The sequence below is a fragment of the Rhinoraja longicauda genome, chromosome 1 (assembly GCF_053455715.1).
Source record: "Rhinoraja longicauda isolate Sanriku21f chromosome 1, sRhiLon1.1, whole genome shotgun sequence".
Taxonomy (NCBI): Eukaryota; Metazoa; Chordata; class Chondrichthyes; order Rajiformes; family Arhynchobatidae; genus Rhinoraja; species Rhinoraja longicauda.
The window spans coordinates 32,356,591-32,378,138 of record NC_135953.1 but is presented as its reverse complement, the minus strand read 5'-3'; the positions used below and the strand labels follow the sequence as shown (position 1 = coordinate 32,378,138).

At 43.3% G+C, this 21,548-nt stretch overlaps 1 protein-coding gene across 1 annotated transcript in view; it reads right to left on the bottom strand.

The window, feature by feature from the left end:
* The window catches only part of LOC144598991 (AT-rich interactive domain-containing protein 3A-like), a 403,217-nt gene extending 402,586 nt beyond the window's left edge, over positions 1 to 631 (bottom strand). The window contains exon 1 of the mRNA XM_078409689.1: positions 534 to 631. Within this exon, the coding sequence (XP_078265815.1) occupies positions 534 to 572 (39 nt within the window). The 5' untranslated portion in view covers positions 573 to 631. The remainder of the gene's footprint in view (positions 1 to 533) is intronic.
* Positions 632 to 21,548: the final 20,917 nt, after the last annotated feature.

The following is a 21,548-nucleotide window of genomic DNA, read 5'->3' as shown; positions in this document are numbered from 1 at the left end:
ATTTAAAAGAATGTGAACGTTGTCTCAAAATTTACCTTCGCTTAAAAAAACAACTCAAGGCTGGAACCAAGTCGAACAAAACAAAACGCTCGGCTTTTATCTGATGTTATTTTCTCACAATCCGGCTCCTGTTATATATATATATATAGATATTATATATATACATATGCAATCTCCAAATCGGTTGTATTCCTCCCCCAGATTAAACAATCTTTCTTTGTATTTGCTTCCCCTCTCTCGCTCGCTCTCTCTCTCTCCTCTCTGAGGATTTGCAGATCCTGTCACGACTCCTGTTTAGTAACACTTTATCTCTGTAAAAATCGCTTCCCTCGACCGCCAAACCTGATTAAAATATTTACAGAAGGAGAGAGAGCTGCCGAGTTACGCCTCCGGGCGATCAGAGACCAGAGAGAGAGAGAGAGAGAGAGAGCGAGAGAGAGAGAGAGAGAGAGAGAGAGAGAGAGAGAGAGCGCGATAGAGTAAAATTTAAACAATGCATATCATATAAATAATAATAAAAAATAAACCCTCACCATCGCTGCTTTAGTCACTACACTCGCGTTGTCAACCATGATCTATGTATTAGTTTTGTTTCTTGCTATGTTTTACTTTCCTCGCTCGTTATCCACATGTGTAATCCCTTCGGAAAGCATAGGTTTCCCTTATTGATTTCGTTATCCCCGAAGTAATCCCTCTCGGGTCTCTCTCCTTTTCTCTTAGACCATTTAACATGCATACAAAAACAGAGGTGTGTGTGTGTGTGTGTTAGTATACACACGTATATTGCTGCCAACCATTAAATATCGGCCTCGGATTGCAACAAGTGGCTGGGGCGCTTGCGTAACCTGGTCTGACAGAACCAGACCTCTGCTCCCATTTGCTAAATACACGTCAATTTGTTGATAAATAGAAGCGGCAGCGGTCTTATTGAGGTGGGAGGGAGGGAGTGAGTGAGAGAGAGAGTGAGAGAGAGAGAGAGAGACTGAGAGAGAGAGACTGAGAGAGAGAGACTGAGAGAGAGAGACTGAGAGAGAGAGACTGAGAGAGAGAGACTGAGAGAGAGAGAGAGAGAGAGCGCTGTGGGGAAATGCACCCTCGTCTCACTTGATTCATCTCTTACTAATCTCCCGTGTGCATCGGCGTGCAATCTGACCCCCCCCCCCCCCTTTAAATGTGCAGAGGGTTGTTTTTTTGTTGGTTGTTTGCTGGTCATTTCTGGAGGCGGAGGCTATTTGGCAAAGAGTTGACATCAGGTGAAGTTCGGGGACAAAGCGGTCGGTTGGCAGTAAATGCGGCAGGTACGCCGGCGACTGCCGGACCTCTCTCGCTGTTGCCAGCCAGGGGTAGAGGGGAGGGGAGGGGAGGGGAGGGGACCAGGTAGTGTTGAGCAGGAGAGGAGAGGAGAGAACTTCATGCCCACGTCGCCTCACCATCCCTTGCACCCACCCCCAACACCAATCTCAGGACACAGATACACATCAATGTACTAACATCAGTGTAACTGGGACAAAAGCTTATGTCAAGGATGGAAACATGCATCCGCGATATAGTTGCAATCAGAAGCTCCCCATACAGCGATTGTTCTGTAGAGTTGAGATTCTGAGGCTCAGTAATGGATTGTATCTGTTGTGTATATATATATATATATAATATCAGGGAGTGCCAGGCCTTGGGGGTGGGTGGGTAGGTAGGTTGTGACAGCCGTAAAACCTATTGATCCCTCAACATATGGGAAATTTACACCGACAGCGCTGGGTGTGGTTGGGGCTTGTAAAGTATGAGATCGGTAGGGGCAGGAAGCTGAGATATTTAAACATCAAACATTCAGCGAGTTTTAGAAATGCAGAAAACAGATGGGGTTTGTTTTATTGACAGTAACCAACGAAGCAAAATAAAGGGTGGAATAGTCAAATAGTGCCCCTTGTAAAATCGCTGCGACTGGAGATGGGTTTTTTTTTTGTTTCACAGAGTTATATAAATATCTTCGAATTGAATGTCGAAAATAAACAGCTCGCTGCCACCAACACCGCACAAAAAAAACTTCATTACGCAACAGGTTTGGCCGCTGCCTGAGTAATTAACACGAGCCGCTTTCGCTGAGTTTGTATTTGTATTGACTAAATATGATATATATGCAGGAGATAAAGACAGGGCGCAGCTACTGTGATAAACAATGCCAGATGTACAAGAGCTCCCGACTTGACAGGGAATCTGTACAAACTGCTTCGAATTAGATTGCTGTCAGCAAAATCAAATCTGATGTCTTGTGATAATCTAATCAAAGTTTATACATCTTGTTACATAAATAGCCCACATTGGTGATCTGTAGCTGTCGAGCTAATGATACAACCAGCTATTTAGTTACTGATCAGTCTGTTCCCACTTCTGTAGCTGTTGAGCTAATGATATAACCAGTGCTGTTCAGTCTTTTACCACTGTTGAATCTCAGGGTGGACAGAGAAACTAATGCAATAAATACTTGCACTGCAGTGTAACTTGGATCCCAAGGTTAGTTGTTCCAGGTCAATGGCAGTAAGTGTCTCCAGATCCATTGAACGGGTGAAATAAAACTCAGCCAGAATTCCCACTCCTGATTGCCATCCAGTGACCCCTACTGGAAAATGTATGTGTGCAGCTGGTGAAATTCATCCATGTTCCTACTGTCCTGTTATTCCTACTGCCCTAAGTTATTGAATGGTTGCTAATATCAATTGTTATTTGGCTGCGGACCCAAAGCCTCCTTCTGCTGAGAGAACCATCATGATACTTGAGCATTATTTTCAGGACAGGGAGGACAGAAGTACACGGAGCATCAATCAAATGGAAATACAACAGAAGCGAATATCTAGGAAGTTTTAAATGACTTGGCGAACCACGGACAAAGAGAAAATGAAACAGTTTATAATGATCTTCTGAATCCATTCACGGATGCCTTTATGTATTAGCAGAGCTCTGATGATATTCACTCAGTCAGGAGTGTAGTAGTGGTGTTCATCTGCAAAGAGGAATCATTGCTTACCCAGTGCTCTGCTTTGAGCATCAATCCAAAAGAGCAAAAAAACTGTGGATGCTGGAAAACTGAGCTAAAAATAAAATGGTAGGCTTCATCTGTTAAGAGAGAACCATTAAAGTTTCTAATTGACAACATTTCATTCGAAACAAGGAACCTCAGCTGCTGGTTTATCAAAGAAAGACACAAAATGTTGGAGTAACTCAGTAAGTCAGGCAGCATCCCTGGAGAACATGGATAGGTGGATGTTTTGGTTTGGGTCCCTACTTCAAACTCAGGTCTAAAGAAGAGTTCTGACCCTAAACATCACATATCCATGTTTTCCAGGGAAGTTGACTGACCCACTGAGATATCCCAGCATTTTATGGCTTTCCTCTCATTAGGGATGTAATGCTGAGGCTCTATAAGGCAATAGACAATAGACAATAGACAATAGGCAATAGACAATAGGCAATAGGTGCAGGAGGAGGCCATTCGGCCCTTCGAGCCAGCACCGCCATTCAATGTGATCATGGCTGATCATTCTCAATCAGTACCCCGTTCCTGCCTTCTCCCCATACCCCCTGGCCAGGCCTCATTTGGAGTATTGTGAACACTTTTGGGCATCAAATCTGAGGAAGGATGGAGCTCTGGAGAGGGTCCGGAGGAGGTTTACAAGAATGATCCCAGGAATGAGTGTGTTAACATATGATGAGGTTTTACGGCACTAGGCTGTAACAAACTCATGAAACTTTTGGATGGGGGAGGGGGACCTCATTGAAAAGTATCAAATAGTGAGAGGCTTGGATAGTGGATGTAGAGAGGATGTTAAAGGATGTTCCTTTAAGAAGGAGATGCGGAAAATTTTCTATAGTCAGGGGGTGGTGAATCTGTCGAATTCTTTGCCACAGAAGGCTGTGGAGGCCGTCAATTTGATATTTTTAAGGCAGAGTTTGATATTTTTAAGGCAGAGTTAGATAGATTCTTGATTAGTACAGGTGCAGGAGAATGGGGTTCGGAGGGAGAGATAGATCAGCAATGATTGAATGGCGGAGTAGACTTGTTGGGCCAAATGGCCTAATTTTGCTTCTATCACTCATGACCTTATGAAACATTCTGTATGGAAATGGTTCAAGGTCCACATGGTAAGCTGCTCTGGAAGGTTAGATCACACGGCATCCAAAAGCTAGCTGCCTGGATATATTTGCTTCATGGAAGGAAGCAGAGGGTGGTGGTGAAAAGTTGTTTTTACGGACTGGAAGCCTGTGTCTAGTGATGTGCCTCAGGGATTGGTGCTGTGCCAAATGTTGTTTGTAGTTTATGGTAACAATTTAGATGGCAATGTGCACGGCATGATTGGTAAGTTTGCAGATGTCTAATGTGGGTGGTATCGTGGACAGTGAAGATGGTTATGAAAAATTACAACAGGATCCTGATCAGTTGGGCAAATGGGTTGAGGCATGGTTAATGCAGATAAGTGTGAGATGTTGCATTTTGGGAAGTCAAACCAGAGAAGGACCTTCACAGTGAATGGTAGAGCCCTGGAGAGTGTTGTAGACAGAGGGATCTCGGAGTAAAGGTGCACATTTCGATGAAAATGGCGTTACAGATAGATATAAATTGGTGATATAAAAAGGCTTTCTGAAGAAGGGTCTCGATCCGAAACGTCACCCATTCCTTCTCTCCAGAGATGAGTTACTCCAGCTTTTTGTGTCTATCTTCGGTTTAAACCAGCATCTGCAGTTCCTTCTTATAAATAAAAAAGGCTTTCGGTACATTGGCCTTCACCAGTCAGGATATTGAATATAGAAGTTGGGATGTTCTGTTACTTTTGTACAAGATGTTGCAGGTGAGATTGCATTTGGAGTATTGTGTTCAGCTTTGGTCAAGTGTCAAGAGTGTTTAATTGTCATATGTATTGAAACGGAACAATGTAATTTGTAATTGCAGCAATACAACAAGATTGTAAACCCCGTACTCAATAGATAACATAGTAAACAAACAAAACAAGTTCAATAAATTGAATAAAACAATATTGTGCAAAACAAAACAAAGCCCAAAGTCCATAAAGCAACCAAGACAGTTTGGATTTTAGTTGGAGTTTGTGGCGTTCAATATCCTGATGGGTGTTTGGAAGAAGCTGGTCTTATATATGCTGCTATAGGAGGGATGTCATTAGTGTCAAAGGTGTAATGCAGATATACAAGGATGGTGCCAGGACTTGAGGGTCTGAGCTACAGGGAGAAATTGGGCAAGCTAGGACTTTATTCCTTGGATCACAGGACGGTAAGCGGTGATCCTACAAAGGTGTTTAATATTATGAGGGGAATTGATAGGGTGAATGCACAGTGTCTTTAACCCAGGGTAGGAGAATCAAGAACCAGGGGACATAGGTTTAAGGTGAGTGAGGAAAGATTTAATAGGAAACTGAGGGGCAACTTCTTCACTCAGAGGATGGTGGGTATATGGAATGAATGAGCTGCCAGAGAAGTTAGTTCAAGCAGGTACAATATCTATATACTAAAACCCTCGTTTGTCTGTTTGTTTGTTCCTGAACTACAGCCAAAATGGCACACGATAGCGCAACAATTTTAGGCCCACCTTACTCGCCGTCGTCCCTTTGGTGTTAATGGAAGAAGTTTCATTGAAATGGGTGTTATATTTTTTTAATTATTAACATTTTAAAGTTTAAATCTATCTCCTCGGGAAGGAGGGGGGGGGAGGGAGGGAGGGGGGAGGGAGGGAGGGAGGGAGGGAGGGAGGGAGGGAGGGAGGGAGGATAAGGGGGGTTGAGGGGGATGGAGTGGGGGGAGTGGGGTGTGGAGGGGGGAGGGAGGGGAGGGGAGGAGGGAGGGGGAGGGGTGGAGGGGCGTAGGGGGGAGGGAGGGGGGTGAGGAGGAGGGAGCGAGTGAGGGGGGTTGAGGGGGAGGGAAGGAGGGGAGGGGGGTAGGGTGGGGGAGGGGGGGAGGGGGAGAGAAGGGGGTGCTGAACCAATGCATGAGAGGTTTGGGCCCAATGGGTACACTTGGTCCAGTCTACATTTAAAAGGCACTTGGACAGATACATTGATAGGAAAGGTTGAGAGGGATATGGACCAAATGCTGGCACTAGCTTGGATGGATCATGTTGGTGGGCATGGACACATTGTGCCAAAGGTCTGTTTCCATGCTGTCTGACTCTATGACTCTCAGTTAAACTAATCTCTGCACCCACATGATCAACATCTCTAATTTCCTGCATATCCAAGTGTCTGTATAAAAGCCTCTTAAATGCCTCGATTGTATTTGCCTCCACCACCACCTCTACATCCCAGGCACACACCACTCTCCGTGTTAAAAAAAATGAACCCTGCACATGTCCTTTAAACTTTGCCCCTCTCATCTTAAAGCTGTGCCCTCTAGTCTTTGACATTGGGGAAAAGGTTCTGATTGTCTACCCTATCTATGCTTCTCATAATTGTCAGGTCTTCCTTCAACCTCTAACATTCCAGAGAAAACAATCCTTGTTTGTCCAACCTCCTGGAAGTAGTTATTAACCTGAGGGTGGCACGGTAGCACAGCGGTAGTGTTGCTGCCTTACAGCGAATGCAGCGCCGGAGACCTGGGTTTGATCCTGACCACGGGTGTTGTCTGTACGGAGTTTGTACGTTCTCCCCGTGACTTGCGTGGGTTTTCTCCGAGATCTTCAGTTTCCTCCCACACTCCAAAGACCCGTACAGGTATGTAGGTTAATTGGCTTGGTAAATGTAAAAATTGTCCCTAGTGAGTATAGGATAGTGTTAATGTGCCGGGATCGCTGGTCGGCGCGGACCCGGTGGGCAGAAAGGACCTGTTTCTGCACTGTATCTTTAAACTAAACTAAACTAAAACTGAACTAAAACTTCTCCGTCCTGTCTTAGGACTTACCTGATAGATGTAATCTTTGCTGCAGAAATAAAAATTGATGACTGCTTTGCTGGCAATCAGCTCAGATACATAAAGCAGGTGGTCACTATGTCCCCATCTAATTAAACTGGAGCCTCAAGCCTAATTGCAGTTAGGCTTCAGGCCTAATCATTCTTGTGTACGGATTATTTTGTGCTCTCAGTTTGTGCTAGCAGGCTAGTGCTATCCAATTTCTGGCTCATTGCAGCTTTTTGAATTAAACGGAAAGGCAAATCGGGCATTGTGTAGGACAGAAGGGCGATCTGCTAACTAACGTCTACTTTTCACAACAGCAAAAAATAATTTATGCATGATTCAATTCAGATGATATACTGCTTTTGTGTTCACAAGAACATTATGTCAGGCACTGGAATTTGCCTGATCTTGTCATTACTGACATAAATATTAATAACAATTAACCAAACGATGGATGAGGTCACACTTTAATTATTATCTAACTGCAGGCTGCATGGTTAGCACTGGTTTGTTATCTATTTTACTTCTAAGTAAAATGTCTTTTGTTTTTTATGTTTCTTTAAGTTGAGGCACTGAAAGTTTTGTATGATACTGGACAAATGTGTTTGAATATGCAAGAAAAATGTGTGAGGCAGAAACTGCATTCTAAATGTGATTTGTTAGAAATACCAGTATTTCAGAAGGCTGAAATCTGGCACTGTGTGTGCAGAGGCCAGAATCCATTTCTGCACCCTTTATGCACCCCTTCACCCACCCCACACCCAGCCCACCCTCAATCGTTCAAGTGTATCCCTACTTTGGAAGCAGAGCAAATGTGAACCATGTTTTCTTAGAAAGTTCCATATAGCAATAAAAACATAGGCAAGCAGAGTTCATTGGATTGTTCTTTTGGCAACCAAAAGGTAAAGCAGAACGTATTGGAAATATTTGTCCTTGAAGAGACAACGAGAGCTAATATTTCAAATTTATGATCTGTCATCAGTATTGGGAAATGCTGGAGGTAAAACAAGTTATAAGATGCAGAGACAGGGGAGGGGCGCAGAGAACAGAAGGGAGTGTCTTTTGAGTATGTGATAGGATGGCAGGCAAGACGTAATGATAGATAAAATGATGGAGCCAGTGAAAGATGGTGAACGCTTTCTAAAATATTAAGAACAAGAAGAAAAACGGAAACTAATGAAGGTGAACAAGGTAAAAGAGACAAATTGTAATTTTGTTGGAGAGAGGAACAGGGAACCTTCAAGATTGCCACAGAGAACCGTGGAGGCCAAGACAGTGGATATTTTTAGGGCAGAGATAGACAAATTCTTGATTGGAACAGGTGTCAAGGGTTATGGGGAGAGGTGCAGGAAAATGGAATTAGGAGGCAGAGAGAGATCAGCCATGATTGAATGGCGGCGTGGACTCGATGGGCCGAATGGCCTAATTCTACTCCTATACCTTGTGAACTTGTGATTGGCATTTCTGGAAGAAAGATAGCAGTGAGGTAAACAGTAATCCAAAATATTGCAAATGCCACGAATCTGCTGAAGATGCTGGAAAATACATTATAGTATTGAGGGGAAACATAGTTAATGTTTCAGTTTCAATCAAGTTCCTCCTCTGTACGCTACTGTGTAATTGTATGCAAATAATTTCCTTGTGATCATCCTCCATTCAGGGGAGCTTTAAGGGAAAATTAGCCTGCATTTATCAGAATCTAATGTGGCTTTGGATTCCTCCACTCTTTAGTTCCCTGGGTAAATTGATTTTGTTTGAGGGATGGTAGATCATGTGCTTTTAGTTATACAACACCAGCGGCACTAGTTAACGTGGAGCTGTCAATTAATACAATGTTCACACAAATCTCATTAGTTATCATTCCAACATGGCTGTGGAACAAGTATTATTTCCCTACAGGAATTCTGAGGGTGTCCATTATGACATTGTAAACAGTAATGGGCGGCACAGTGGTGCAGTGATAGAGTTGCTGCCAGAGACCTGGGTTTGATCCTGACTACAGGTGCTGCCTGTACAGAGTTTGTACATTCTCCCTGTGGCCACGTGGGTTTTCAATGGGTGCTCCGGTTTCTTCCCACACTCCAAAGATGGAGTTGGTTAATTAGCTTCTGTAAATTGTGAATTGTCCCTAGTGTGTAGGATAGTACTAGGGTACGGGGTGATCGCTGGTCGGCGTGGACTCAGTGAACCGAAGGGCCTGTTTCTGCACTGTACCTCTAAATTCTAAAGTCAAAAGTGGAATGAGCAAACCAGTGAAATAACAGCAATGAAACACATTTTAGGTAATTGGGTCTTTGGACACACCAGTGTATTTGCTGCAATGGACCCATTCTAAAATTTACCCATGTCCCTGAGATACATGTACTGATTAAAGTTTGTACTGTACATGTACTGATTAAAGTTTAAAACTGAGGTGAGAAGGAACTTTTTCACCCAGAGTTGTGAATTTATGGAATTCTCTGCCACAGAGGGCAGTGGAAGTCAAATCACTGGATGGATTTAAGAGAGAGTTATACAGCGCTCTAGGGGCTAGTGGAATTAAGGGATATGGGGAGAAGGCAGGCACGGGTTATTGATTGTGGACGATCAGCCATGATCACAATGAATGGCGGTGCTGGCTCGAAAGGCCGAATGGCCTCTTCCTGCACCTATTTTCTATGTTTCTATGTAAAGTGTCCCCTGCCCCACCCTTACTCTCCTCCCATGTTTCTAACAGTGGAGTGGGATCCTCATAATTTCAAACTACAACTAAAAAAATACTTCAACTGCACGTTTACAGAAGCAAATGCTCAGTATGAAACAGTTAAAAATACAGGAGTTGGATAGTATGGTAGTACATTTCTCGGGCAGAATTATTTCATGTTTTCAGCTGTCATGATAGGTTGTGTCCATTGGGTGTGCTCCACACCACTTGCATCTAATGAGTTAAAGAACGAACTCAACTGTGTGTGGCAAGCTTGTCAACAACATCATCCAACTCAATTCACTCTGATGCCATTTTCCTGCCATTTCCTTATTCAATATATGTTCTTCTTTCATCCTTATTCACTTCTCTTTTGAACAGTTATCATCTGATTCAGTGATATAACCATGATATGCATCCTGTTTAATATATTACAAGTTTGTCAATTTTTAGTCAGCAACTGAATATATGAAACATTAAAGATGCTACTTATGAGTTTAATACAGATTGTCTCGGAAGTGTGAACTTAAACCTGAGGTAAACCACATTTTCTTCTTTCTTTAATTGCGATTAATCCAAACTGCAATCTTTTAAGATAAATTACCTTGGCAATATTTTCTAGCTCTCATGTATGAATGGTGCAAACACATCAATCTGTTGCTAGACACAAAATGCTGAAGTAACTCAGCATCTCCGGAGAGAAGGAATGGGTGATGTTTTGGGTTGAGACCCTTCTTCAGATTACAATTCTAAACACTCTAATAATTGACAAACACTTAGAAAATAACATATTCAGCATGGACTCACCCAGCATGGACTAATATCAATGCTCAAATGTTGGAAATGGGACAGTCTTCAACATCACATTAACATTATGGGGAACGCAATGAGTGAGAATCTCAACGAGCTATTTTTTGTTTGGTTGAGAGATACATCATGGAAACAGGTCCTTCGGCCTACCGAGTCCGCACTGATCAGCGATCCCGCACACTAAATACTACCCTACATACTAGCGACAATTTAACCATTTTTACCGAATCCAATTGGAGTGTGGGAGGGAACCGGAGTACCCGGAGAAAATCCATGCAGGTCATGGGGAGAACGTACAAACTCCGTACAGACAGCACCCATACTCAGGATTGAACCTGGGTCTCTGGCGCTGTAACAATACAATACAATATATCTTTATTGTCATTGTACAGGGGTACAACGAGATTGGGAATGCGCCTCCCATACGATGCAATAATTTAATTAGCTAGTCAGTATTAATTTAAACAACCCAATGAAACAGAATAAAGTGCAAGTAGATCTGTGCCGGATCACTGTGCAATGTGACCATCCGGCTCAGCAGGACCGGTTCATAGCAGCTTTGGCCCTGGGGATGAAGCTGTTCCTGAGTCTGGAGGTGTGGGCGTAGAAGGCCTTGTATCGTCTGCCCGATGGTAGAATTTCGAACAGACTGTTGCAGGGATGTGAAGAGTCTTTGTCGATGCTGGTGGCTTTTCTGAGGCATCGTGTGGCAGCTAGATAGAGCACTTAAGGGTAGCGGAGTCAGGGGGTATGGGGAGAAGGCAGGAACGGGGTACTGATTGAGAATGATCAGCCATGATCACATTGAATGGTGGTACTGGCTCGAAGGGCTGAATGGCCTCCTCCTGCACCTATTGTCTATTGCCCATTGTCTATTGTCTATTCTACCGCTGCGCCACCGTACCGGGCTTCTAACTTCATTAAGTTAATAGCCCTGGTAGAGCTTCAATTACCCAGAGAAGCTGAGCTCTTATTAATTCTGAACACTGGTACACCACACCTGTACTGCACACATTTGTATAAAAAGCCTTTAAATTTCATATAGACAGTTGTATTAATACAACCTCCCCAAACTTATTTTGGCCTCAAATAACATCTCGGCATGTTTTATTTATTTTATAATAAACTTTGAATATATTTTTCAATTAATATATTTTGCATCTAACTATTAATGTTCTATCAGTGAGGTACATGTAATACTGGTTTTGCATAAGCCAACTGTGTTCTCATATTCCATCTCAGAAGCAGTGCTGGTGGGTCTGCCTATCTTACAAAATATTCAGATGCTGTATTCATTGAGTTAATATTTCCTGGTAATATGAGGTGGTGCATTGCCCATGGAGTGCTGAGATCACTTTGGGATGTGGTGATGAAATGTTAACCAGCAATGAGTATAAGAGCTATAGATTCCTTTATCGTACGACCATTTCAATCCCCTTTAAATTTTCTGTGGATCAGATATTCATAGATTGGTCATCAAGGCAAATAAAGAAGAGAACTAGTGAGAAAGAATACTCCTATTATAAGGAATATTCATTTAGAAAAAGGCTTTTGGCACATTGGGCTTCATCAGTCAGAGTATAGAGTATATAAGTTGGGAGGTTATGTTGCAGTTGTATAAGACATTGGGTAAAACCACATTTAGAATATTGTGTTCAGTTCTGGACACCATATTATGGGAAAGATATTGTCAAGCTTGAAAGGGTTCAGAGAAGATTTACGAGGATGTTGCCAGGACAGGAGGGTGTGAGCTACAGGGAGAGGTTGAGTAGGCTGGGTCTCTATTCCATGGAGCACAGGAGGATGAGGGGTGATCTTATAGAGGTGTATAAAAGAAGGGTGATCTTATAGAGGTGTCAGGGTTCAATCCTGACTACGGGTGCTGTCTGTACGGAGTTTGTACATTCTACTTGTGACCTGTGTGGGTTTCCCATGGGTGCTTCGGTTTCCTCCCACACTCCAAAGACGTGGAGGTTTGTAGGATAATTGGCTTGGTAAATTTGGAAATTGTCCCTAGTGTATGTAGGATAGTATTAGTGTGCGGGAATCGTGGACTCGGTGGGCCGAAGGGCCTGTTTCCGCGCTGTATCTCCAAACTAAACTAAAATCTTCCTATTCTTTTATGTCGTTATTAATAGACTTGTTGAAACGATAAAGCCACAGTACATAACTGTACGCAACACCACTTATCGTCTCCATCAACGGAACATAGCCTACTGTTCCGGCTTTATGATTCCTATGATTGTGCAAAATGTCTGCATTCTCGTTTTCTCATTTCTTGCAATCAAGTGGGAAAGCAAAACCATTTGTGAAGCCTGCATGTTGCCTTTCAGTGATTTATTTATAAAGGCACCCAGGTCCCTCTGTGCACCATGGCGACCAACGAACAAAAAGCAAAACATTTGCTTGGACATGACCTTTTCTTCGCTAATTCCTGCTGACTTGGTCTCACATTTGTCCAAGTGTTTGCTTAATACCCCTGATGACAGATTATAGTAACAGTCCCAAGTTGGTGTTCATTTAACATCCTGTGGCTGTTATGGCTCATCTTTATCTAGGTTTCTCATTCAGACATGAGGCTTTACACTCTAGGGGATTTGAGATATTCCAGTCCTTTAGTAAACGTATTTTACCCCATGCTGTCAGAGATGAATTCTTCATCTGCATCTCCTGTGTGACCCTTTATTCTGCTCTCACTCCCCCCTCCCAGCAGATAGAACAAGGATAGAGTTCCCCTGGTCCTTACCTTTCATCCCATTAGACTCTGCTCGTGTCTACTTACTACCTGCCAGGCTTTGTCCTGCCTCTCCCCTCTTGCAGTTTTCTTCCTCCCCTTACAATCAGTCTGAAGAAAGGTCCTAATCTGAAATGTCACCTATTCATGTTCTCCAGAGATGCTGCCTCTGTAACCCGCTGAGTTACTCCAGCAATTTGTGTCCGTGTCTGCATTAGCCAGCATCTGTAGTTCCTTGAATCTATATCTAGACTCCGCATTGAATACATCATTCTCCAACATTTCTGCCACCTTCAACATGATCCCACCACCGGTCACATCCCTCCCATCCCTATGCATTTCCATTTTCTGTGGAGATCGCTCCCTCCACAACTCATCCCTTCCCATCCAAACCGACCCGTCCCCAGGTACTTTCCCCTGTAGCCATTTTAACTCCACTTCTCATTCCCATTATGACCCTTCTGTCCTGGGCCTCCTCCTTTGCCAGAGTGCCATGCAAAATGGAGGAACAGCACCACATATTCCACTTCGGTAGCTTACAACCCAATGGTATGAACATTAAATTCTCTAATTTTACATCTCACCAGCTACACTCCCGCTCCCCTTTTTCCCCCTCTTGCTACGCTGTGTCCCACCTGGATGCACAAGCATTTCTCCCACTGTTCCACCCCCTCTTTCCCTTTCCTTGAACCCTTCCACCTGTATACTTTTCTCTGGCTTCACATTTCACGCCAATTCTCTGCTTATCTCACAGCATCTTGTCTCCATCTCTGGTCTTTGTCCACCCATTTGTCGATCGAAACCCCGCTCGACCTGTCATCTATCCACATTTTCCGGCGATGTTGCCTGACCTGTGGAGTTACTCCAGCACTTTGTATCTTTTTTTGTAGACCAGTATTCGCAGTTTTTGATGTCTACCAGAATCAGTCTTGTTGTCGTTTAAGCTGCCTCCTGTGTTTGAATGCCTTTGCTATATTATGGGGGACACATGGAGAAACATTTCTCAAATTATGATCTGACCATAGTGCTTGACAACTGGAGGATGTTTTTCTATTTTCTCATATTTTCTCATTGCAGAGAAGAAGGCCATTTGCCCACTGAGACTCAGCTGGCGCTCTGGAAAACAAATATTTAGTGTAGAGATACAGCGCGGAACCAGGCCCTTTGGCCCACCGGGTCCGTGCCAACCAGCGATCCCCGCACATTAACACCATCCTACACCCACAAGGGACAATTTTTTACTTTTACCAAGTCAATTAACCTAGAAATCTTTGGAGTGCGGGAGGAAACCGAAGATCCCGGAGAAAACCCATGCAGGTCACGGGGAGAACAATAGACAATAGACAATAGGTGCAGGAGGAGGCCATTCGGCCCTTCGAGCCAGCACCGCCATTCAATGTGATCATGGCTGATCATTCTCAATCAGTACCCCGTTCCTGCCTTCTCCCCATACCCCCTGACTCCGTACAAACGTACAAACTCCGTACAGACAGCATCCGTAGTCGGGATCGAACCCAGGTTTCCGGCGCTGCATTCGCTGTAAGGCAACAACTCTACCGCTGCGCCACCGTGCCACCCCTATCCCCGACACAAAAAAAACTATTTCCCCAATTTATTCTCCGCTAATCCATTTTCTCTTAAACGTCCGTCATTGCCCAGCCTCACTCCCGATTCTCCTACGGTCCACCAATGCCATGGGTAATTTAAAGTAACCTAAAATATCTTTGAGATGTGGGAGAAAACTGGATCACCGGGGTAAACCCGTGTAGTGAGAAGGCAAACATGTATCTTACACACAAGTAGCATCAAAGATCAAAGGTTGAACCTTGGTCACTGGAGTGGCGAGAGGCACTTACACCACCCCTTTGACTCACTCCAGACAAGGCATTTACTAAATGAGATACGAGGGTAATGGATAGTTATCACAAGCAGTTAGTTCATCAACTTAATTTTCAGGTTAGGCTTCATAATCCCATGTTTCTAACTGTGCTGTCCCCAGGTACTGAATAATGGATGGTCTATGCGACGTATTGATGTGTAGGTGGTCTGTGCAGCTCTCCCTTAATGTTGCCCATACATAGACGTGTCTCAAATGAAAGAAGGATGAATACTGTACATGTCAGACACTCATTCTCACATTTGCCATCTGTTATTTTCCAACTCATAAAAAATATCTTAGCTTTAGGATACGATGAGTTGTGAGCACAGGTGAGGGAGGTCAATGGTAATGAAGAATAACACTTGCAATATCCCAGGTGCGACAACACAAAAGAGAACTGACATCAGAGGTGCAAAATTACAGAAAAATAATCTGTACATTCTGACATAAGAATATGTGCTTACTTTGTTCATTGTTTTCACGGGGTAGGCGAATAAAGCACCTTGTATATACGATATATGGACGTCATACATATTAACGAATAGTGAAGCCACTTACAATGATTAACATACAATACAATACAATACATCTTTATTGTCATTGTACAGGGGTACAACAAGATTGGGAATGCGCCTCCCGTAGGATGCAATAAAGTAATTAGCTAGTCAGTATTAATTTAAACAACCCAATGAAACAAATTGGAACAGTTTTAAAAACAGAATAAAGTGCAAGTAGATCTGTGCCGGTTCACTGTGCGATGTGACCATCCGGCTCAGCAGGACCAGTTCATAGCAGCTACGGCCCTGGGGAGAATTGCAAGAGAATGAAAAAGAGGGAGATTTCTACACATATGCACATACTTGGCCAATAAACTTATTCATTCATTCGCTCATTTTATTCATTTTTGTGCAGTAATAATAAGATGAAAGTTGCAGTAGTTGGAAATCCGACTATACTTAATTTTCAGGTGATGGACCGGATAAAAGGCCTGGATAGAATGGATGTGGAGAGGATGTTTCCACTAGTGGGAAAGTCTAAGACCAGAGGCCATAGCCTCAGAATAAAATGACGCACCTTTAGAAAACAGATGAGGAGGAAATTCATTAGTCAGAGGGTAGTGAATCTGCGGAATTCATTGCCACAGACAGCTGTGGAGGCCGTCACCAGGTATTTTTAAGGCTGAGATTGACTGATTCTTGATTAGTAAGGGTGTCAGGGGTTATGGGTAAAAGGCAGGAGAATGGGGTTGAGACGGAAAGATAGATCAGCCATGATTGAATGGTGGAGTAGACTTAATGGGCCAAATGGCCTAATTCTGCTCCTAGAACTTATGAAATCAATCATGCAAAACTTATGGTCATGAGCAAACTGATAACAGTTCCCATTCAACTTAAAGCCATTTTGGCACAATGGTCTAGTGACCTCTGTGGTCAGAACATTAGTCCAACAGGATCACAACTCTCCAGCATTTGTAATGTTTTCAGGGTAGCTGAGCAGTCAATCACCTTAGAACATTTTTACCAACTAGAAGCCAGGCGATAATCTTTAATCAACTGTTAAACATCACGTAGAATTCTGGATAACAACGAGATCATGGTGGTGCAACAGTTAGATCACTAACTCACAGTTTCAGGCAAGGATTGAAACTCCTTGCGGGAAGTTTGCACATTCCCCCTGCTTACATCAGTCTGAAGAAGGGTCTCGACCCGAAACATCACCCATTCCTTCTCTCCAGAGATGCTGCCTGTCCCACTGAGTTACTCCAACATTTTGTGTCTATCTTCAGTTTGAACCATCATCTGCATTTCCTTCCTACACATTTCGTCTGCTCCACTGCGAAATCTCCACAAGGTATGTCTACTTTGAAGAAGTTCTACTCCTCTCTTTGACGAGAGTTATCTAAGTATCGCTCTCTCCCCTGACATCAGTCTGAAGAAGGGTCTCGACCCGAAACATCACCCATTCCTCCTCTCCAGAGATGCTGTCTGACCCGCTGAGTTAATCCAGTATTTTGTGTCTACCCCCTGTAATTGTGTGGCTTCCACTGGATGCATCCAGCTTCCATCCAATTGATAGGGTAATTTACTAGTGTGATTTAAGTGCAATATGTGGCAAAAAATAATCTCAGAACGGTTGATTTGCATTTGAGAGGAATGCCAGTTAGTTTTTCAGTCAATATTTGAGGGAACAGGAGGGCACAGTGTCCCACAGCACCACTTACCTGAATGGGTGCTGTTCCAACAATACACAGAAGCTTGACATGATCTGAACTGACACCCAGTCCACAACCTTAAGAGTCATTACCTTCACCATGGTATTTTGTGGGTGTAGTGTACAATCTACAAAATGCACTGCAGTTATCATCAACCCAATTTTGGTAGCATTTGCTAAGGCATGTCCTCTTTCTCTTCTGAATGCACGTGGAAGTACCACGATTGTATATTCTTCCCCACTGATGCACTGCACAGGAATTGGAAATATGTTGCCACTGAATCAAATTCAGTTACTTCTTTCCTTTTAGCCAATTGTGTTTCACTAGAAGAATTGCAGTGGTTCAAGAAGGCGATTCCCTACCTTCTCACGAACAGAGAGGGATGGGAAATAAATCAACAATGCCTAGATCTCAATAAATTAATAAGAAATCAGCACAAATATATATTTAAGCAAGGAAATTCTTGAGTATTCTTCATAGTATGAAATATTTATGTTTAGTTTATAGGTTAGGTTAGTTTAGTTTAGTTTAGTTATTATTGTCACATGTGCCAAGGTACAGAGAAACACTTTTTGTTGCATGCTATCCAGTCAAAGTAAAGACTATATATGAATACAATCAAACCATCCACAGTCTACAGACAAAGGATAAAGGGTACAACATTTAGTACAAGATAAAGTCCAATAAAGTACAATTAAAGATAGTTCAAAGGTCTCCGATGAGGGAGATGGGAGGACAGGACCGCATTGTAACTGATGAGAGGATGGTTCGGTCTCCTGATGACAGCTGGGAAGAAATTGTCCCTGAATCTGGAGGTGTGCATATTCAATCTTCTGTACTTCCTGCCTGATGGGAGAGGAGAAGAGGGAGTGACCATAGAAAGACTGGTCCTTGATTATGCTGGTGGCCTTGCCGAGGCAGCGTGAAGTGTAGATGAAGTCAATGGGAGGAAGGTTGGTTTGCGTGATGGTCTAGGCTACATCCATAACTCTCTACAATTTCTTGAATTCTTGGATGGAGCTGTTCCCAAACCTTGGTATGATGCATCCTGACAAAATGTTTTCTACGGCTCATCTGTAGAACTTGGTGATTGTTGTTGGTGCCATCAATGTATACTGGGCTGTGTGTGACGCTTTGTTTCCTGAAGTCATTCACAATTTCCTTTGTCTTGCTGACATTGAGGGAGAGATTGTTGTCTTGGCACCAAGTCATGAGGTTCTCAATCTCCTTCCTCTACTCTGTTTCATCATTGTTTGATATTCGGCCCACAACGGTGTGGTCGTCTGCGAACTTGTAAATTGAGTTGGAATTAATGATATTTAAGGAATAAATATTCCTTAGGAATAAATATTCGACTGCCCCGACCACAGGAGAATAAAGAGGAAGGAGATTGGACTTTATTGCCTTCCATCACAGTGAGGAATGTGGGGAATCCGCTGTGGTGGATGTTTATGTTAACTTTTATGTAGATGTGTGTCTTGTTGCTTTTTTTTTGTGTGGCTTAATGGTAATTTGCATATCAATGTACCTTAATTGGTACACGTGACAATAAAAGACCTTTGTGGGCGGCACGGTGGCGCAGCGGTAGAGTTGCTGCTTTACAGCGAATGCAGTGCCGGAGACTCAGGTTCGATCCTGACTACGGGTGCTGCACTGTAAGGAGTTTGTACATTCTCCCCGTGACCTGCGTGGGTTTTCTCCGAGATCTTCGGTTTCCTCCCACACTCCAAAGACGTACAGGTATGTAGGTTAATTGGCTGGGTAACTGTAAAAATTGTCCCTAGTGGGTGTAGGATAGTGTTAATGTGCGGGGATCACTGGGCGGCACGGACTTGGAGGGCCGAAAAGGCCTGTTTCCTGGCTGTACATATATGATATGATATGATATGAAACCTTTGAAATGGGACTGGCTTAGATGAGGCATCTTGCTTGGCATGGACTAGTTGTGTAGGAAGGAACTGCAGATGCTGGTTTAAACCGAAGATACACAAAAAGCTGGAGTCACTCAGCAGGACAGGCAGCATCTCTGGAGAGAAAGAATGGGTGACGTTTCGGTCAAGACCCATCTTCAGACTGTAGGGTCTCGACCCGAAACGTCACCCATTCCTTCTCTCCAGAGATGCTGCCTGTCCCGCTGAGTTACTCCAGCTTCTTGTGTCTATGTCAGCTTTTTTTGTCTATCTACTAGTTCCACTGTTCGCTTACTTGTCTCCCTATGTAATCCCCAGCCTACGGTGGACCATTATGGGCTCTACCCTTCCTTGGTCATCTGTTGCCGGTCCTGCTTTGTTCTGGCCTTTTCTTACCTCCTGTTCTGTCCCCTAGACTTTCAGTCTGAAGAAAGGTCCCGACCCGATGTGTCACCCATCCTTTTTCTCCTGAGATGCTGCCTGACCTGCTGAGTTACTTTGTATTTATGTCCGGCAACTTAATTTATGGAGTAGAGAAGTTTGTGCATTTGTCCATTTGTGCAAACATCTTTCTGTGTGTGTACTTAGTGTGTGTGTGTGTGTACTTGTTTGCCAGTGTCTGTGGGTTTACGTGGTTGTTTGAGGTTGTTTAGGTTTCTGTGCGTGGGTTTGCCTGTGTGTTTTTCTGTATATTTCTGTAATAATAATAATAATAATAATAATAATAATAATTAATTTTATTTGTTACATGTTGGTTGGCACAGGGTCAATGGTACAATGAAATGTATTTGACAAGACAACAGGTCACCTCAGCAGTAATATTCCAAGGATAAATAAGATTTTTTAAATGACATTAGTAAGGTAAAAAGACAATATTAAAAATAGGCAAAAAGACAATATTAAAATTAATCAACATATATGATTTGAAATGTGTTTATGAGTTCAGAAGCCTGATGGCCTGATGGTAGAAACTGTTCTTAAGTCTGGTGGTACGCGCAGCCATACTCCTGTATCGTCTGCCTGACGGTAACAAGGAGAACAGCCTGCGTGCTGGGTGGCTGTGGTCCTGGATGATGCTGCGTGCCTTCCGCAGGCACCGCCGGTAGAAAATGTCCGGAATGGCCAGGAGACAGTTGCCAGTGATGTGCTGTGCCGTCTTCACCACGCTCTGTAGTGATTTGTGGCTGTGGGCAGAACAGTTCCCGTACCAGACTGTAATGCAGCCTGTCAGCAGGCTCTCAATGGTGCATCTGTAGAAGTTTGTGAGGATGCTGGCGTTCATGTCAAACTTCCTCAGTCTTCTCAGGAAAAAGAGCCGCTGGTGGGCCTTCTTTGTTATTGTGTCCGTGTGCAGTGTCCAGGAAAGGTCCTCAGTGATGTGCACACCGAGGAACTTAAAGCTGCTGACCCTTTCAACCTCAGCATCACCGATGTGGATGGGGAGGTGTCCACTCCCCCACTGTCTCCTGTAGTCCACCATCATCTCTTTAGTTTTGCTGACATTGAGAGAGAGGTTATTTTCCTGGCACCAGCTGTTTAGTGCCTTTACCTCCTCTCTGTAGGCCATCTCATTGTTGTCTGTAATGAGGCCCAAGATGGTCGTGTCGTCAGCAAACTTTAGGATGCTGTTTGAGATGTGCTGAGTAGTACAGTCTGCCTGGTATGACTGGTACATTGACATTTTGTTCTGTGCGATAGCTTTTACTCTAATTTTACAAGTGTCACATGAAAAGAATAAAATATCAATATTTCAGCTTCTTAGATTGTATGTTAATGATATATCACTATTGTAAATATTGTTTAATGGAAATGAGCAATTTAACCAAATGAATTGACAGAACTTTACTTTATCTGATTGATAAAACTTGGTGAACTCGAAAGTTTGATTTGCAGTCAATCAATATTTTGTCCATGTTTTATTCTTATATCCCATGTTATTGGAGCCCATGTTCATAGTTCACTGAAGGTGGCAGCACAAGTAGGTACGGTGGGTAAGAAGGCGTATGGTACACTGGCCTTCATTGCTGGGGCCATTGAATGTAAGAGTCAGGAAGTCGTGGTGCAGCTTTACAGCAGTTTGTTTCGGCCACATTTGGAGTACCATGTACAATTCTGGTCACCACGTTACAGGGAAGATGTGGAAGGTTTGGAGAGGGTGCAAAGGAGGTTTACCAGAATCTTGCCTGGACTCAGCTGCATGGAGAAGTCAGATAGACTTGGATTGTTTTCTCTGAAACGTTGGAGTTTAATAGAACTATATAAAATTATGAGAGGCATAGATAGGGTAGACAGTCAGAATCTTTTTTTCATGGTGGAAATGTCCAACATGAGAGGGCATAGCTATAAGGTGAGTGGGGAAAAGTTTCATTCAGCTGTGCGGGGCAGGTTTTTTTACACAGAGAGTGGTGGAGGCCTGGAACGCATTGCCAGGG